The 16,140-nt window shown below is 45.9% G+C and overlaps 1 protein-coding gene across 3 annotated transcripts in view; it reads right to left on the bottom strand.

Moving 5' to 3' along the window:
• Positions 1-16,140, bottom strand: part of LRP4 (LDL receptor related protein 4) — a gene marked incomplete at both ends in the record, with an annotated part of 63,309 nt that overhangs the window by 12,326 nt on the left and 34,843 nt on the right. For all 3 annotated transcript variants that reach the window (XM_080700562.1, XM_080700561.1, XM_080700563.1), the window contains 13 exons: positions 676-784; positions 2,103-2,237; positions 2,403-2,621; positions 4,802-5,105; positions 5,447-5,672; positions 5,791-5,953; positions 6,322-6,493; positions 6,600-6,686; positions 7,030-7,170; positions 9,520-9,651; positions 9,735-9,924; positions 11,915-12,116; positions 14,929-15,034. In XM_080700562.1, coding sequence (XP_080556688.1) covers positions 676-784; positions 2,103-2,237; positions 2,403-2,621; positions 4,802-5,105; positions 5,447-5,672; positions 5,791-5,953; positions 6,322-6,493; positions 6,600-6,686; positions 7,030-7,170; positions 9,520-9,651; positions 9,735-9,924; positions 11,915-12,116; positions 14,929-15,034 — 2,186 coding nt within the window. The remainder of the gene's footprint in view (positions 1-675; positions 785-2,102; positions 2,238-2,402; positions 2,622-4,801; positions 5,106-5,446; positions 5,673-5,790; positions 5,954-6,321; positions 6,494-6,599; positions 6,687-7,029; positions 7,171-9,519; positions 9,652-9,734; positions 9,925-11,914; positions 12,117-14,928; positions 15,035-16,140) is intronic.

The raw sequence follows: 16,140 nt of genomic DNA on the forward strand, positions 1-16,140 counted from the left end.
AAGTGTGCACTACCACGTCCAGCTGGGACAAAGATTTTTAAGTGACTGAGAATCCCTTTTATAGCCCAAGGCTTGGTTGATCAACTTTATCCTCTCCCAAATAATCTTACAGTGTTAAGAGTTCTCAAAAAATCATGCTAAAAATAATTAAAATGGTTAGAGATCACATGCATTTCAAGCTATATGCTGGGTACTATGCTAATGCTTTGTGTATATTTTAGAAGGACACTATTATTAAACCGGTTCATTCTTTAAGTAAGCTGAGAGAGGTCCAGTTTCTTGTTCAAAGTTATTTAATACAAACAGAATGTGAACCCTACAAACAGAATGTGAATGTGTACCTGGCTAGAGGCCTCCAAACTCTGGCTTTTGGCCACTGCACCTTACCCCAATTAAAAGTTACCTGAGTTCCAAATGTAGGAACACAGCATTAGGCTCAACAGAGGAACATGAAATGTATGCCTGGGCCCAATCTTCAAAAGGAGATTCTCTATGGCCAGGGCCCAGGCGTCTGCATTTATAACAGGCTGAGTGTGTGCACTACTGTTTGAAAGCCGCTACTTTGAATGCTAGACATAGGAGTGGTGGGGCGGGACTAGCAGGGCATTTGTAGCTTAGAACCCCAAGAAAACACTCAGTCAAGGAGGTCTAGTTACCTCTCTCCTGAGCCAGTACCTGTGTGAGGGCAAAGGGGTGGGACACATGGCTGACCAAGACCTGCCGCAGCTTCCCATTGAGGTCAGCACTCTCAATCCGGTCCAAATGTGCATCTACCCAGTAGATCCTGTGAAGAGAAGAGAATGGTGATTGCTCCAGACGCCTGCAGGGAGCCCAGCGCTTTCCCATGAGGAGCTGTCTGTTGCCTCCTGAGCTGAACTGACAGGTGCCCTGAGCACTCAAGAAGCACACACACATGATTGTAATCTGGGTACTTGGGAGGCGAAAACAGGAGGAATGCAGGTTCAAGGCCAGCCTCAGCAAGTAGTGGGACTCTCAGCAACCAAGCAAGCCCTTGTTAAAAAAAAAAAAAAAAAAAAGCTAAAAGAAGCTGGGGTATAGTTAGAACATAGAATGTCTCTGGGTTCAATCCCCAGCACGCCCCTTTTCCAAAAACAAAAGGATGAGATGAGAGGTCACTGTAAATCCCAAAGCTGAAGAGGGAAGTTGGTGATTCACATCTAGGGAGGCACAGAAAGACTAGTGTCTTCAGAAAGAATACCGACCTCCACCTCTAGCCTCCATTTCGGCCACTTGATTCCCCTTTGGCTCTTGTCCAAAATTCTAAGTGCCAATTTTTATGAATAGTCTTCAAAAAGAGTTCACTCTATATGGTTCCCACCAAGACTAAAATAAGCGGGACATGCCACTGACCTTGCTTCCTTTCCCTTTTTCCGAGGGGTAGAAAAGGTAATCAGCTGCTTCAAAGCCCCTTTTACCTCTTTTCCTGACTTACAGCATTTAAAAAATCTAGTCCAGGGTTATAATTTCCAGTGTCTGAAGAGGTCAGGTGAGCAACAAATACAAGAATCAGCCCTTAAGAGGATGGGAAGGAGCCTGGCTTGGTAATGCATGCTTGTAATCTCAGTAATTGGGAGGCTGAGACAGGAAGACTATAGTTCTCAGACAACCTCAGCTACTTAGTGAGGCCCTTTGCAGCTCAGTGAAATCCTGTTTCAAAATAATAAAAAATAGGGCTGGGGGTGTGCCTCGGAGGTAGAATGCCCCTGGGTTCCATCCACAGTACTGCAAAAATAATAAATAAATAAATAAATAAATAAATGCCCTCAAATTAAAAGATATGTGAAATAAGGCATGATGTTGCACACCTGTAATCCCACTACTTGGGAGGCTGAGACAGGAGGATTTCAGGTGGGAAGCCAGCCTCAGCAACTTAGTAAAGCTCTCAGTAACTTAGAGAGACCCTGTTTCCAAATAAGAAATGAAATAGGTCTGAGGGTGTAGCCCAGAAACAGAATGCTCCTGAGTTAAACCCTCAGCACAATAAACAAACAAACCACCCACTAAGAGTTTTCTTCAGTCTCAACCATCTTTCTCTGTGGCCCACCTGATTTCCAGGAGGCAATTTGGGACAGGATTCCTACCTGCGGGTATCGTAGTCCAAGGTAAGGCCATTGGGCCAACCCAGGTCTGTGTTGATGAGGACCTTCCTCTCGGAACCATCCAGGTTTGCCCGTTCAATCTTGGCAATGTGGCCCCAGTCTGTCCAGAAGAGATACCTGAGACACAACAGTACCATCATCACCAAAGCGTGAGGAGATGGTACCCAGCGTTGGCAGAGTCCAGGGGAAACACCAATGCCATCAATATATATGCACTCCAGGGGCCTCCCTGCCACCCTGCCCTTCTTCCCTGGATCTCTTTTCTATTGGCCGTGAACTTACCCCTTCCTGGGGAAAACAGCAATGGCCCGGGGCTCATCCAGGCTGTTGTTGATCAGTACTTTGCGGCAGGAACCATCCAGCCTCGATGCTTCAATGGTGTTTCGGCCTGTGTCTGTCCAATACAGGTTCCTGGCCACCCAGTCTACTGCTAGCCCATCGGTGGTCTTCAGCCCACGCCCAATCACTGTCTCCATGTTGCTGCCATTCAGGTCTGCTCGCCTTAGGGAGAGCCCAGGGTGGGATGAGAGAGCAGACTGACCAGGAATACACTGAAACTCCATTAATCCATAATTGGACCCCCACTAGACTGTAAGCTCCATAGAGACCAAGTATCTCAGGTCCCAGCATGATAAGTGCTCCATAAAATATTTGTAGAATGAATGAGTGAATTCTTAGGAGAACAGTGTTTTGGCAAATTGGAAACATTGGGGGCTGCCAGAGGACAGGTTAATCATCCACCATATATCTTTGGGAGGAAGCAAGGATTGCTGGGAGGTAATTAGAGAAAGGCAGATTGGTCAAAATCTACCTGTGCATTTTCACAAAGCCTCACACCAAAGAACTCAACCTCATGGTGAGGAATGTATCACAATTACCTAGGGGACTTCTCTAAACTACAAATCCCCATCTGCCCTAGAATGGGATTCTAATATACCCTCAGAACAAAGGCAAATACCCCTTGTTCCCACATGAGAATCTCAGCCATGGGACACCACTCTTACTGGTTGCAAGACATCATGTTTCTGAGCTTAGTTTGAATAAAAACTTTAAAGAATGATAAGAATCATTAAAAACACCTCTTTGTAAACTACCATGAGCTTTGACATTTGGTCGGGGCTCCTGTGAGGCAATACAGAGACTAGCTACATGGCCTCCATCAGTGAGTCCTAGGCAATTCTTGGAGCTCCCTTTTCAGGGTATGGAAGACTCCAGGTCTTCAGCCTAACTTTAAAAAACCTTTTTGTTGTACATACTCAAATTTTATTTTTATTTTTTACTTAATTATTTATTTTATTCTTATTTTTTATTTTTTGCGGTAGTAGGGATTGAACCCAGAGGCATTCTACCTCTGAGCTATACCTCCAGCCCTATTTTTCATTATTATTATTATTATTATATTTATTTATTTATTCATTCATTCATTTATTTCGTGGTACTGGGGACATAACCCAGGGGCATTGTACCTCTGAGCTACACCCCCAGCCCTATTTTTTATTCTTTATTTTTGAAACAGAGTCTCACTAAGTTGAAAGGGCCTCACTAAGTAGCTGAGGCTGTCCACAAACCGCGATCCTCCTGTCTCAGCCTCCCAAATGCTGGGATTACAAGCGTGCGCCACCACGCCCAGCTTTATTTTTCATTATTTTGAAACAGGGTCTCACTAAGTTGCTGAGGGCCTAAGTCGCTGAGGCTGGCCACGAACCTCCGATCCTCCTGTCTCAGCTTTCTAAGTTCTGGGATTACAAGTGTGTGTACCATGCCTGGATACTTGACTTTTACTTAATTTTTATTTTCATTTGTTTATTTTTGGAGAGTCTCTCCTTTATTTCCCAGGCTGTCTTCAACCTCGCAATCCTCCTGCCTCAGCTTCCTGCGTAGCTGGGATTCATATAATTATTTTTGTTTTTACTTTTTTCTTTGTGTATGCGCATATGGTACTGGGGATTGAACCCAGTGGCTTTTGGCCTCAGCTATACTCTCAGCCTTAGATTTATTTATTGATTGATGTGCTGGGGACTCAACCCCGGGGCATTCTACCCTTAGTTATACCCCCAACTCTACCTGTGATACTTTTGTCTCAGCCTTCCCAATACTAGAATTACAGGCGTGTGCCACCACACCTGACTATATACATACATACATACATACATACATATATATATATATATATATATTTTTTTTTTTTTGGTGGTACTAGGAATTGAACCCAGGGGCTTTCTACTTATAAGCTATACCCCCAGCTCTCCTTTTTATTTTTATTTTGAAACAGGGTTTCACTAAGTTATGGAGGGCCTCACTAATTATCTGAGGCTGGCTGCAAACTTTTGATCTTTCTGTCTCAGACTCCCAAGTACTGGGATTACAAGTGTACATCACCATCTGGCTTTTATTCTGTATTTGAAACAGGATCTCGCCAAATTGCCAAGGCCAGTGTTGAACCTGTGATCATCCTATCTCAGCCTCCCAAGTACCGAGATTATAGGCATGCACCATTGTACCCAGCTAGATTCACATAATCTCAAAACAAGAGTTTGGAGCGCTGCTCTAAGTGGTAATGTCACAAATAAACAAGTCAGAATTACCACTTACTACCTGAACTGCCAAATAACCCAGTCCATTTAGATATTAACACAGAACACACACGAGGGTTTATAAGCAGGTGTGTGCGACATTCCTACCTGATAACATCCAGGAACACATCTGTGTAATATACCTTCCCATCCACACTGTCATAGTCCAGGGAGATGACATTGTTGAGCTCAGGAATAGGGACGTGTACATCTGTGTGGTCGCTGGTGTCCAGGGAGATACGCCGGATGGAGCCTCGGCTGGAGAAGAGCAGGTAGGTCTCGGGAGAGGGGTCGCAGGTCTTCCCGTCCCCCTTCAGCTGGATGCCAGTGGGGCAGGCACAGGAAAAGCCAGATGGCCGGGGCAAGCAGAGGTGGGAGCAGCCACCATTTCTCGAGCTGCACTTGTTAAAACCTGGTGAAGAGAGGGGAGCACATGTTTCACACCAAGCCTGGAATGTGGTCTGACTCTCAAAAGTCTTAGTTTCCTGTGGCTGACTCCTTGCTATTCTGACAGGATTCAGTGTCTGGCAGCGGTGAGGTAGAGGGACTCTCTCCAGGAGTCCTTTGGAGGTGACAGCATCATGCATTTTTAGTATCAGCCATACCCAGAGGGAACACAGCCTGCCCTGGATAGGTCCCAGGCAGGTTGCTGTCTTTCTGACCGTAAAGGAGTTCTGTACTTTGCAGGTATCTCTGCTGTTTATAGCCCCAGAAACCAAGAAGCCCCAACCCATAGTCCAGAGGTCTTCTCACCCAGTGGCTGTGTCCGGTCCACAGCCTGGATGTCCATGAGGCCTGGCAGATTGGACCTCACCAGAACGACGTTGCCGCCAGTTCCCTTGTCAGCACGGTGGATGCTACGGGTCTGCCAGTCAGTCCAGTAGATATAGGAGCCAAGCAGGGTGAGGCCGTACGGGTGCTGCACAGGTGACACCAGTGTGTGCCGGTTGGCGCCATTTAGGTCAGCAGCCTCAATTCTCTGCAGAAAAGAGGGTGGGAAGCAGCAATCAGTGGACCGGGAGCCCGCAGTGCGGACTGGAGACAGGCCTTCGCCATCTTCCCAGGCTTCTGAGAAGCAGCGAGGACAGGCCTCTCACCTCAGTGTGGGCGTCAGCCCACAGCAGCTGGGAGCTGGCCTTGTCCACTGTCAGCCCGTTGGGCCATCCTAGGTTGTGACTGATGAGTACGGTGCGGTCTGAGCCATCCATCCCAGACCGCTCTAACTTGGCGTTCTCACCCCAGTCTGACCAGTACATGAACCTGAGAGAGGAAAAGCACGAACTGATTACTCTGGCAAGGGCCACAAAGTATGCACAAAGGTCCAGAAGCCAAAGATGAGAGAAGCTAAGCACTATATCCAAAGTGATATGACAAATAAATGATGAGGGACTTTGGATCCTGGTTTTCCGAGCTCAGGGCTAAGGCTTTTAACCTCCATGCTTGGCTGGCACCCTGAAAGGATCCACGAGTGAATGGAATGGTCGCGGGGAGGCCAGTAAACAGTGACCGACCAAGTCCGCAGAGTCCCTGTGACACATTCTTGCCCTCCATTGCCCACCTTCATCCCGTCCACAGCCCCAGCAGAGCTGGCCCACACCACCACCTAGAGCGTCAGAGCCAGCTCTCACCCCATCTCATGGTACAGCACGATGGCCCTGGGACTGTCAAGGTTCTGCCACACCAACACTTTCCGCATGGACCCGTCCAAGTTGGCCACTTCAATCCTGTTTGTCCCTGTGTCCGTCCAGTACACTTTCCGGCCAATAGCATCCACTGCGAGCCCATCTGTGGTCTGCAGCCCTGCAGGAAGTCAGAAGAGCACACTGGCTCCTGCTTTATGACAGATGGGATATTTCCCCAGCTTTGTAGCCAGACAGGTGGTCCCTGGGCGGGGAGGAAGGCCCACCTGTGGTGATGATGTCTTCATGCTGTGAGCCATCCAGACTGGCACGGCTGACCCGGTGTAGTGTGCTGTCAGACCAGTACACTTTTCCTGGAAAGGGAAAGCTTGGCTCAACCCAGGCCCTCCCCTCTCACAATGGCACACACAATTTGAGTATGTCCTGAAATACCAGGGCCTGTCAGAGAGCCCATTAGCCCCTACCAGAGGAAATCAAGGGAAATGGAGAACTCTAACAGGATAGCTCTTGGTAGAGATGGAAAGAGGAGGGCCCAAACCACATCCCCACAACCAGAGAGAGTGCCGAGAAGACAGGAGCAGGCACTATGCCAGAGGGGACGGTCAGTCTCTTAGCAGGAAGCAAAAGTAGCAGGAAAGGAAGGCCCATAGCTGGGTGCGGACAGAAGGCCAGGTGGGAAGGGAGGGCCGCACAGACCTTCCTGGGGGTCCACGCCGATGGCAATGGTGTTCTTCATGGTAATGTTGATTGGTACCACCACATCAGCAAAGTAAGGGATGTCCAGGGAGACCATGCGTATGTCTATCCTCCTGGCGAAGATGAGGAAACTATTCATGCCTGCCCAGACAGAGAGAGGAGGGGGACAATCACGCAAGAGAGCCATTGAGAGGACTTGGAGGCCAGGCGTGGTGGCACACGCTTGTAATCCCAGCATTCGGGAGGCTGAGACAGAAGGATCGCGGTTCACAGACAGCCTCAGCTACTACTTAGTGATGAGGCCCTTTGCAACTCAGTGAGACCCTGTTTCAAAATAAATAATTAAAAAAAAAATAGGGCTGGGGGTGTAGCTCAGAGGTAGAATGCCCCTGGATTCCATCCCCTGTACCACCAAAAAAAAAAAAAGGATTTGGAGTCAGGCAAACCAAAGCTCATCCTGTAACCCAGCTAGTTCCTAGCTGTATGATCTTATGCAGGTCACTGAAATTATCTAAGCCTCAGATTCCAGATCTATAAAATGATAACAGGGTGGCTACGAGGGTTAACAGAGATCATGTCCACATAGCACTGAGCCTTAGGTCTCATACATATTCATAAATGATATCTAATTAATATGGAAGCAGCTCTCTTGGAAGGATCCTTTACCATGAAGCTCAAGAAAGGGAGTAAGGGGATCCCAGAGGACCTTACTCACAACCTGGGAAACACTCAAGTTTCCTGAGGGGTTAGAGTTCCTACCATGCAGCATTGCCTAGGGAGAAACCTTGACTTCCAACATCTGAGGAGCCAGGTCCTGCATCTGGGGCCCTCCAGTAAGGCTGTCTTATAGGTCATGCATTCACAAAAGGAGCACATCTAAGGGGAAGGGGAGACTATTGTATTGTAGATATTATATGTGTTTAGTATGCCAATTTTTCTTTTCTTTTGTGTGTGTGTGATACCGGGGGAAAAAAACCCAAGGGTATTCTACCTCCAAGCTACACTCCCAGACCTATTTTATTATATTTGGAAACAGGGTCTCACAAAGTTGCAGATGGCCTCACTAAGTTGCCGAGGCCAGCTTCAAACGTGTGATCCTCCTGTCTTAGCTTCCCAAGTACTGGGATTACAAGAGTGCGTCACCACGCCCAGCTTAGTGTACCAATTTTTGAGCAGAGGAAGTCAAATGTCATTCTAACCAAATCAGCACATTACAATTTCCCAACAGATGAAAGGAAAGCATATTGAGACAGGAACTTTTTTTTTTTTTTTTTGTGGTACTGAAGATTGAACCCAGAGGCATTCTACCGCTGAGCTATACACCCAGATCCTCCCCTTTTTAAATTTTTTGCCTTCCCTAAAAAAAAAAAATTTTTTTTTTTTTTTTATGGTACTGGGAATAGAACCCAGGGGCCTTCTACCTCCAGGCTATACTCCCAGACCTATTTTATATTTTATTTGGAAACAGGGTCTCTTAAACCAGCTGAGGCTGGCTTCGAACCTGCGCAATCCTCCTGTCTCAGCCTCCCAAGCACTGGGATTGCAAGCTTGTGCCACCATGCCCGGCCTTCCCTAAAAAAATTGAGTCTTGCTAAATTGCTTTGGCTGGTCTTGAACTTGAGATCCTCCTGCCTCAGCTTCCCAAGTACTGGGACTACAAGTATGTGCCACATGCCTGGCTAGAAACACCTTTTGCTTTCTTTTGTGTGTGTGTGTGGGGGTACTGGGGATGGAACCCAGGGGCATTCTCCCTCCAGCCCTATTTTTTTGTCTCTTTATTTTTGAAACAGGGTCTCACTGAGTTGTGAAGGGCCTAGCTGAGGTTGTCCACGAACCATGATCCTCTGGTCTCTGCCTCCTGAATGCTAGGATTACAAGCATGAGCCACTAAGCCCAGATCTATTTTTTATTCTTTATTTTGAAACAGGGTCTCACTGAATTGCAAAAAGCCTCACTAAGTAGCTGAGGCTTTCTACGAACTACAATCCTCCGGTCTCAGCCTCCCACATGATGGGATTACAAGTGTGTACCACCACTCCTGGCTTCTGGCTAGAAACATCTTTTTCTAAAATGCATGAAGACTACGCTGGGCGTGGTGGCGCACGCTTGTAATCCCCGCGCTTGGGAGGCTGAGACAGGAGGATCGCACAGGTTCGAAGTCAGCCTCAGCTACTTAGTGAGGCTCTCAGCAACCTATTGAGACCCTGTTTGCAAATAAAAGTATAAAATAGGTCTGGGAGTATAGCCCGGAGGTAGAAAGCCTCTGGGTTCCACCCCCAGTACCACCAAAAAAAAAAAAAAAATGCATGAAGACTACAAGAACCAATGGGACTCTGTCTACCCCTTCCCTTGGGCCCCTCTCCTCTTCTAAAAGCTCTAGTTTCTTCTCTAATTCTCTTGAAGTACCAGGACTCATGGTTTCTCAGACAACGCTGGACACATCTTCAGGGGAGAAAGGCAACTGTACCCAGATGTGACTCTTCAACTCACCTGGTGAACAGGTCTTGCCATCAGGCAGCAGGTTGATGCCTGTGGGGCAGGTACAGCTGAAGCCACTCAGGTTTGGGGACCGAAGACACAGGTGGCTGCAGCCGCCATTCTCCACAGCACACAGTGTGGTCACTGCGTAGGGAGAGGAGGGTCAATGGGACGGGCCAGGGCATAATAGGGCCAAGGAGAAGCCATGTCTTCTCAGGGATGCTCACCTGGGGGCCGCCTGCGGTGGAAGACATGGATGTCCATGAGATTCTCCAGGTTTTCCTGCAGCGTCTCCCGGTCCAGCCCGGTCAGCCGGTCTGCGCTCTGTATGCTTTTGGTCTGCCAGTCAGTCCAATAAATGCGCTCTCCATAGAGGGTCAGCCCAAAAGGGTGCGGGAGCTGGCTTCCGATCAGCACCTGCCAGAGCCACCACACTTGTGTCAGCCCCAGCCAAGGTTCAACAGCACAGAACCACATTCAAGAGATCCAAAAGAGATCCGCAGGGGGTCGAGAACGCAGATCTGTCACTCCCCTCTACTGTGTGACCTTGAGCAAGAGCCAGCTGTGTCCTCTTTCAGAGGCTTGGTCTGCCAATCGGTTATGTGACTGTGACAGCGCCTGGCTTCAAGAGTCATGTGACTTTATTTTATTTTACTCTGTTTTATTTTTGTGGTACTGGGGATTAAATCTAGGGTATTATACTACTGTGTCACATCCCTGGCCCTTTAAAATTTTTTATTTGTTTGTTTGTTTGTTTGTTTATTATGTTGAAGCAGGGTCTTGCTAAGACAGAAGGATCACACAGGTTCAAAGCCAGCCTCAGCTACTGAGTGAGGCTCTCAGCAACTTAGTGAGACCCTTTCCAAATAAAGTATAAAATAGGTCTGGAAGTATAGCCCGGAGGTAGAAAAGCCCCTGGGTTCCATCCCCAGTACCACCAAAAAAAAAAAAAAAAAAAAAAAAAAAAAAAAAAAAAGATCATGTATTATTCCAGTACTTGGGAGGCTGAGACGGGAGGATCACAGGTTTGACGTCAGCAGTGTATGGTAGCTTAGCAAGATCTTGTTTCAAAATAAAAACTAAAATAGGGCTGGGGGTGTAGATCAGAGGTACAATGCTCCTGGTTTTAATTTCCAGTACTGCCAAAAATAAAGTAAAATAAACAAAAGATCATACATTACTTATGTAATTTCAAAGTTTCTCGGCACAAATTACAAAAGAAAAAATAGTTTTATAATGGACACCACTTTAACTGTGCAATCAAAACAAATATAATAAGTCGACATCTGTGTCCACTAATGAGACACAATGAGGACTTAGGGCATGACTGCATTTAATATCACATTCCTGCCCCAATGTATAATCTAAATCTAATTATAAAGAGACACCATACAAACCCAAATGAAAAGAAATTCTATAAAATAATTGGCTTTTACTCTTTCCTCAGCTACTTAGGCCCTCCCAAACTCAAAATAAAGAGTAAAAAATAGGGCTGGGGTGTAGCTAGGAGGTAGAATGCCTCTGGGTTCTATCCCTAGTACCGCAAAAAAAGAAAGAAAGAAAAAAACCAAACAAAACTCAGACTGAGAAATGTTCCAGATTAGAGATTAAAGAGGCATGATCATTAAATGCAATGGGTGAGCAAGCATGCTGGTGCATGACTGTGATCCCAGTTAGTACTTGGGAGTCTGAGATAGGAGGATCATAGGTTCAAGGCCTGCCTCAGCAACTTAGTGGGACTCTGTTTTAAAATATAAAATAGCTGGGCATGGTGGCGCATGCTTGTAATCCCTGTGCTTGGGAGGTGGAGATAGGAGGATCACACAGGTTTGAAGCCAGTCCTGCTGGCTTAAGAGACCCTGTTTCCAAATTAAAAAAAAAAAAAAAAAAAAAATATATATATATATATTACTATATAATATATATATTATATAGTAGGTGTGGGAGTGTAGCCCGGAGGTAGAAGGGTTCCATCCCCAGTACCACCAATAAATAAATAAATAAATAAATAAATAAATAAATGGTCTGGGGGTATAACTTGGAGGTAGAATGCCCCTCGGTTTAATCCACAGTACCACAAAAAAAAAAAAAAAAAAAAAGAGAGAGAGAGAGAGAGATTAATCATAGGTCCAGTGTGCAACTGATGATTTACTCGTGTTAGTTGTGATAGGTATTAGGAAGGTCTGTGTATTTATGCCCCCAGCCCACAATCCACACAAATCTTTAGTTTGCTTTTATTATCAATCAGCAGCCCCTTCCCCTACTGCTAGCACTAGAGGGCAGCCACAGCCTCAGAGAAACAGCTCAGGCTCCATGCTGAGTCCCCCAGCTCCTGCCAGGTGCTGGCCAGGGAGTGTTTCCGGGTGGCTGTCAGGACTGTGGGAACATGCCTTAGCACCACCCTTACCTTCCTCTTGCTGCCATCCAGTCCAGCAAATTCAATCGTCTTCATTCCGGCATCAGCCCAGTACAACCTCTGGGACCCATAGTCAATAGCTAATCCATTAGGCCAGGTCAGATTAGAGGAGATGATGACCTGGCGGTTGGAGGCATCCATGCCAGCTCGTTCAATCTTGGGACTTGCACCCCAGTCAGTCCAATACATGTACCTGGGCACAGGCAAGGGAGGTCTTATAAGCCTTCCAGTCCACACCCAGTGGGGATCCAAGGTACCTAGAATTAGGGTTCCTGCTTCACTGTCCAGCCAAGCACTAGGCTCAGAGCTACCTCTGAAGGCCTCCTGTCTTCTACCTCTATGGAAAGGTACCACAGCATTTTGAAGGCAAAGCCCATTGCTCAAGAGTACATGGCTCGGGCCAGGCGTGGTGACACATGCCTGTAATCCCAGTACTCGGGAGGCGGAGACAGGAGGATGGATTGAAGGTTTTAAATCAGTCTTGGCAATTTAGCAAGGCCCTCAGCAACTCAGCAAGACCTTCTTTTTTTGGTGTGTGTGTGGAGTATTGGGAATGGAACCCAGGGGCATTCTACCTCTGAGCTACACTCCCAGTCCTATTTTTTATTCTTTATTTTGAAACAGTGCCTCACTGAATTACAAAAGGCCTCACTAAGTAGCTGAAGGTGTTCACAAACCTTGATCCTCCTGTCTCAGCCTCCCAAATGCTGGGATTACAAGGGTGTGCCACCACGCCCGGTGACTGTTTCAAAATAAAAAAAAATAATAATAAAAAGTGCTGGGGACGTAGTACAGAGGTAGAATGCCCCTGAGTTCAAGCTCTAGCATAAAAAAAAAAAAGCTTGGCATAGTGGCATATGTCTGTAATCCCAATACTTGGGAGGCTGAGACAGAAGGATCACAGGTTCAAAGCCAGTCTCAGCAATTTAGTGAGGCTCAGAGAGGCTTTCAGCAACTTAGTGAGACCCTGTTGCCAAATAAAAAAATAAAAAGAAACAAAAAATTAAAAATAGGACTGGGAATGTTGCTGGGAAATGGAATACCCTTGGGTTTAATCCCAAGCACCCACCAACAAAATTAAAATAGAACTGGGGGTATAGCTCACAGGTAGAATGCTACTGGGTTCAACCCCAGTACTCCCTCCCATCCAAAAAAATAAAAATAAAAAAAGAAGAGTATATGGCTCAAGACTACTTGAAAAGAAAGAAAGAAGGAAGGGTTAAGACTAAGAAATGGTTTGTATTTTATTTTGATACTGAGGATTGAACCTGGGAATATTCAAGCTCTGAGCTACACCCTTTCTAATAGAACTGGGGGTATTTTGAAACAAAGTTTCACCAAATTGCTGAAGCTAGCCTCAAATCTGTGATCTTTCTATCCCAGCCTCACATATACTGGGATTACAGTTTTCAGTAAGAGACATTTATGTGTCTTTGTGTGTGATACTGGGGATTGACTCCAGGGGAGTTCTAACCCTGAGCTATAACCCCAGCACCTTTTTGTTCTGAAATAGGATCCCACTAAGTTATTATGCACTCACCTATACCTGTGATCCTCCTGTTTTAGCCTCCCAAGTATTGGGATTACAGATGTATACCACTGCACCTGGCTGAGGACTGAGGAATATTTTGACTGGGTGGGTCAAATAACTATGACACTGAAGTTTAACAGAATTCCATATAATGGTGATGAAGAACAAGACTGAACTATGTACTTAAATGGAAAGTTATATAGCCAAACTAAAAAAAGAAAAGTCTAAAAGTACTATGTGATTTTTATCAAACCAACCCCCCACCACCAACAACAAAGATTTATATAATTTAGAAGAAAGTCTGAGTTCGGCATGGTGTGCACGCCTGTAATCTCAGTCCTTGGGAGGCTGAGACAGGAGGATCACGGGTTAGAGAATAGCCTCTGTAATGTGTGAGACTCTTTCAAAACAAAACAAAAACAAAAGGCTGGGGTGTGGCTCAGAGGTAGCATGGCCCTGGATTCAATTCCCAGTAAAACACACACACACACACACACACACACACACACACACACACACACACACGAAAATCTGGAAAAAAATATCTTAAACTGTTAAGAGTGAAATGATAGAGAACTTTCACTTTTTACAATTTGATCTTTCTTCCTTTCCTTCTTTCTTTAATGGGGGGACTGAACACACGAGCGTTTTATTTCTGAGCCACACTCCCAGCTCTATTTTATTATTTATTTATTTATTTATTTATTTATTTATTTATTTTTGCAGTACTGGGGATAGAACCCAGAGTTACACTCCCAGCCTTATTTTTTATTCTTTATTTTGAAACAGGGTCTCACTGAGTTGCAAAGAGCCTAGCTAAGTAGCTGAGGCTGTCCATAAACCACAATTCTTCGGTCTCATCCTCCCAAATACTGGGATTCCAAGCGTGCGCCACCACGCCTAGCTTCTATTTTTATTTTTTTGAAACAGGGTCAGTTTGGCACCATAGTGCATACCTATAATCTCAGTACTTGGGAGGCTGAGACAGGAGGATCACAGCTTTGAAATCAGCCTCAGCAATTTAGTGAGACTCAGCAACCTAGTGAGTTCCTGTTTCAAAATACAAAATAAAATAGGGCCGAGGGTATAGCCTGGATGGGTTCCACCCCTAATACTAAAAAAGAAAAAGAGAAAAGAAATAGGGTCTCACTAGGTTGCCAAGGTTGGCCACAAACATGTGATCCTCCAGTCTCAGCCTCCCAAGTCCTGAGACTGCAGGCATGTGCCCCACACCTGGCTCTACAATTTAAGTTTTTGAACAACCCCCCCAATAAATTAACTAAAAATAAGTAAATCAAATATTTTAAATTTAAAAGCTTTCCTTGCCCACAGAGGACACAGGGCTGTAACTGTCCTCTATGGTTCTTACATCCTTGATGTGCCTGCAACATCTGTCCACTCTCCCTAACCTCCAGATCATCCCCTGATAGCACTCAGGTCTCACGGGGTCGGAGCTCCTGGGGGCAGCGCTCACCCGCCCATGGGTTCCACCACGATGTCCCGAGGTCGATCCAGGTTCTCCCAGATGAGTACTGTCCGCATGCTGCCATCCGTGTTGGCCACTTCAATCCGGTCTGTACCTACCAAGAAGTAAGGGCAAAGATGTTAACTCCTGTCTTCTTCATTCACAGAGCATGGAATGCAGTAGATGCTCAGTAAAGATTCTGTGACAGATGCAGAATGCCTATTTAGTAATGATTCTGATTCAGCAAGTCTTGGGCGGGCCCCAGAATCTGCATTCTAACATCTTCCCCAGGAATGTCGATGCTGCTGGTCCAGGGACCACACTTAGAGCAGTGCTGGTATAAGGCCTTCCCCTCGCCTTCCACACCCACCTGAAATATCTGTTGTACTCAGACAGCGATGAAAGGAAAACCATAAGGCATATGTTCATTATCTTTAAAAAATTTTTTTTTTTTTTTTGCTGGTCTGGGGATGGAACCCAAGGAATTTGACCTCCAAGCTACACCCCCTGCCCTATTTTTTATTCTTTATTTTAAAACAGGGCCTCACTAAGTTGCGGAGGGCCTAAGTAACTGAGGCTTTCTGCGAACCGCGATCCTCTGGTCTTAGCCTCTCAAAATGCTGGGATTACAAGCGTGGCCACCACGCCTGGTTTACCTTCAAAACATTTACAAGCATCAACTATATCACCAAAGTAGCTACCATTTGCCAAACAAATGCCAAACCCTCAGATATGAGCTTCTTGCTTCAGCTCTAGAGCAGCCCAGCTTCTCAACAACCAAAGACTTCAGTCCAGGAGGGGTACTGGGCCTGCAAGATCTGTCCCGAGACAAAGGGGATCCTGCAAGATTCCCTTCTACCTGAGGCCAGGGGCATTTTGCTTATTTGATACTGGGGATTGGATCCAGGAGTATTCTGCCTCTGAGCTACATCTCCATCCTTATTTTATTTATTTTTTGTGTGGTACCGGGGCTGGAACCCGGGGGCATTCTACCTCCGAGCTACACCCCCAGCCCTGATTTTTATTTTTAATCAGGGTCTAAGTTGCAAAGGGCCTCACTAAGTAGCTGAGGCTGTCTGCAAACCGTGATCCTCCTATCTCAGCCTCCCAAATGCTGGGATTACAAGTGTGTGCCACCATGCCCAGCTATTTATTTATTTATTTATTTATTTATTTATTTATTTATTTTGCAGTACTGGGGATGGAACCCAGGTGCACTGT

This window comes from Muscardinus avellanarius, assembly GCF_963383645.1.
Source record: "Muscardinus avellanarius genome assembly, chromosome: 1".
Lineage (NCBI taxonomy): Eukaryota > Metazoa > Chordata > Mammalia > Rodentia > Gliridae > Muscardinus > Muscardinus avellanarius.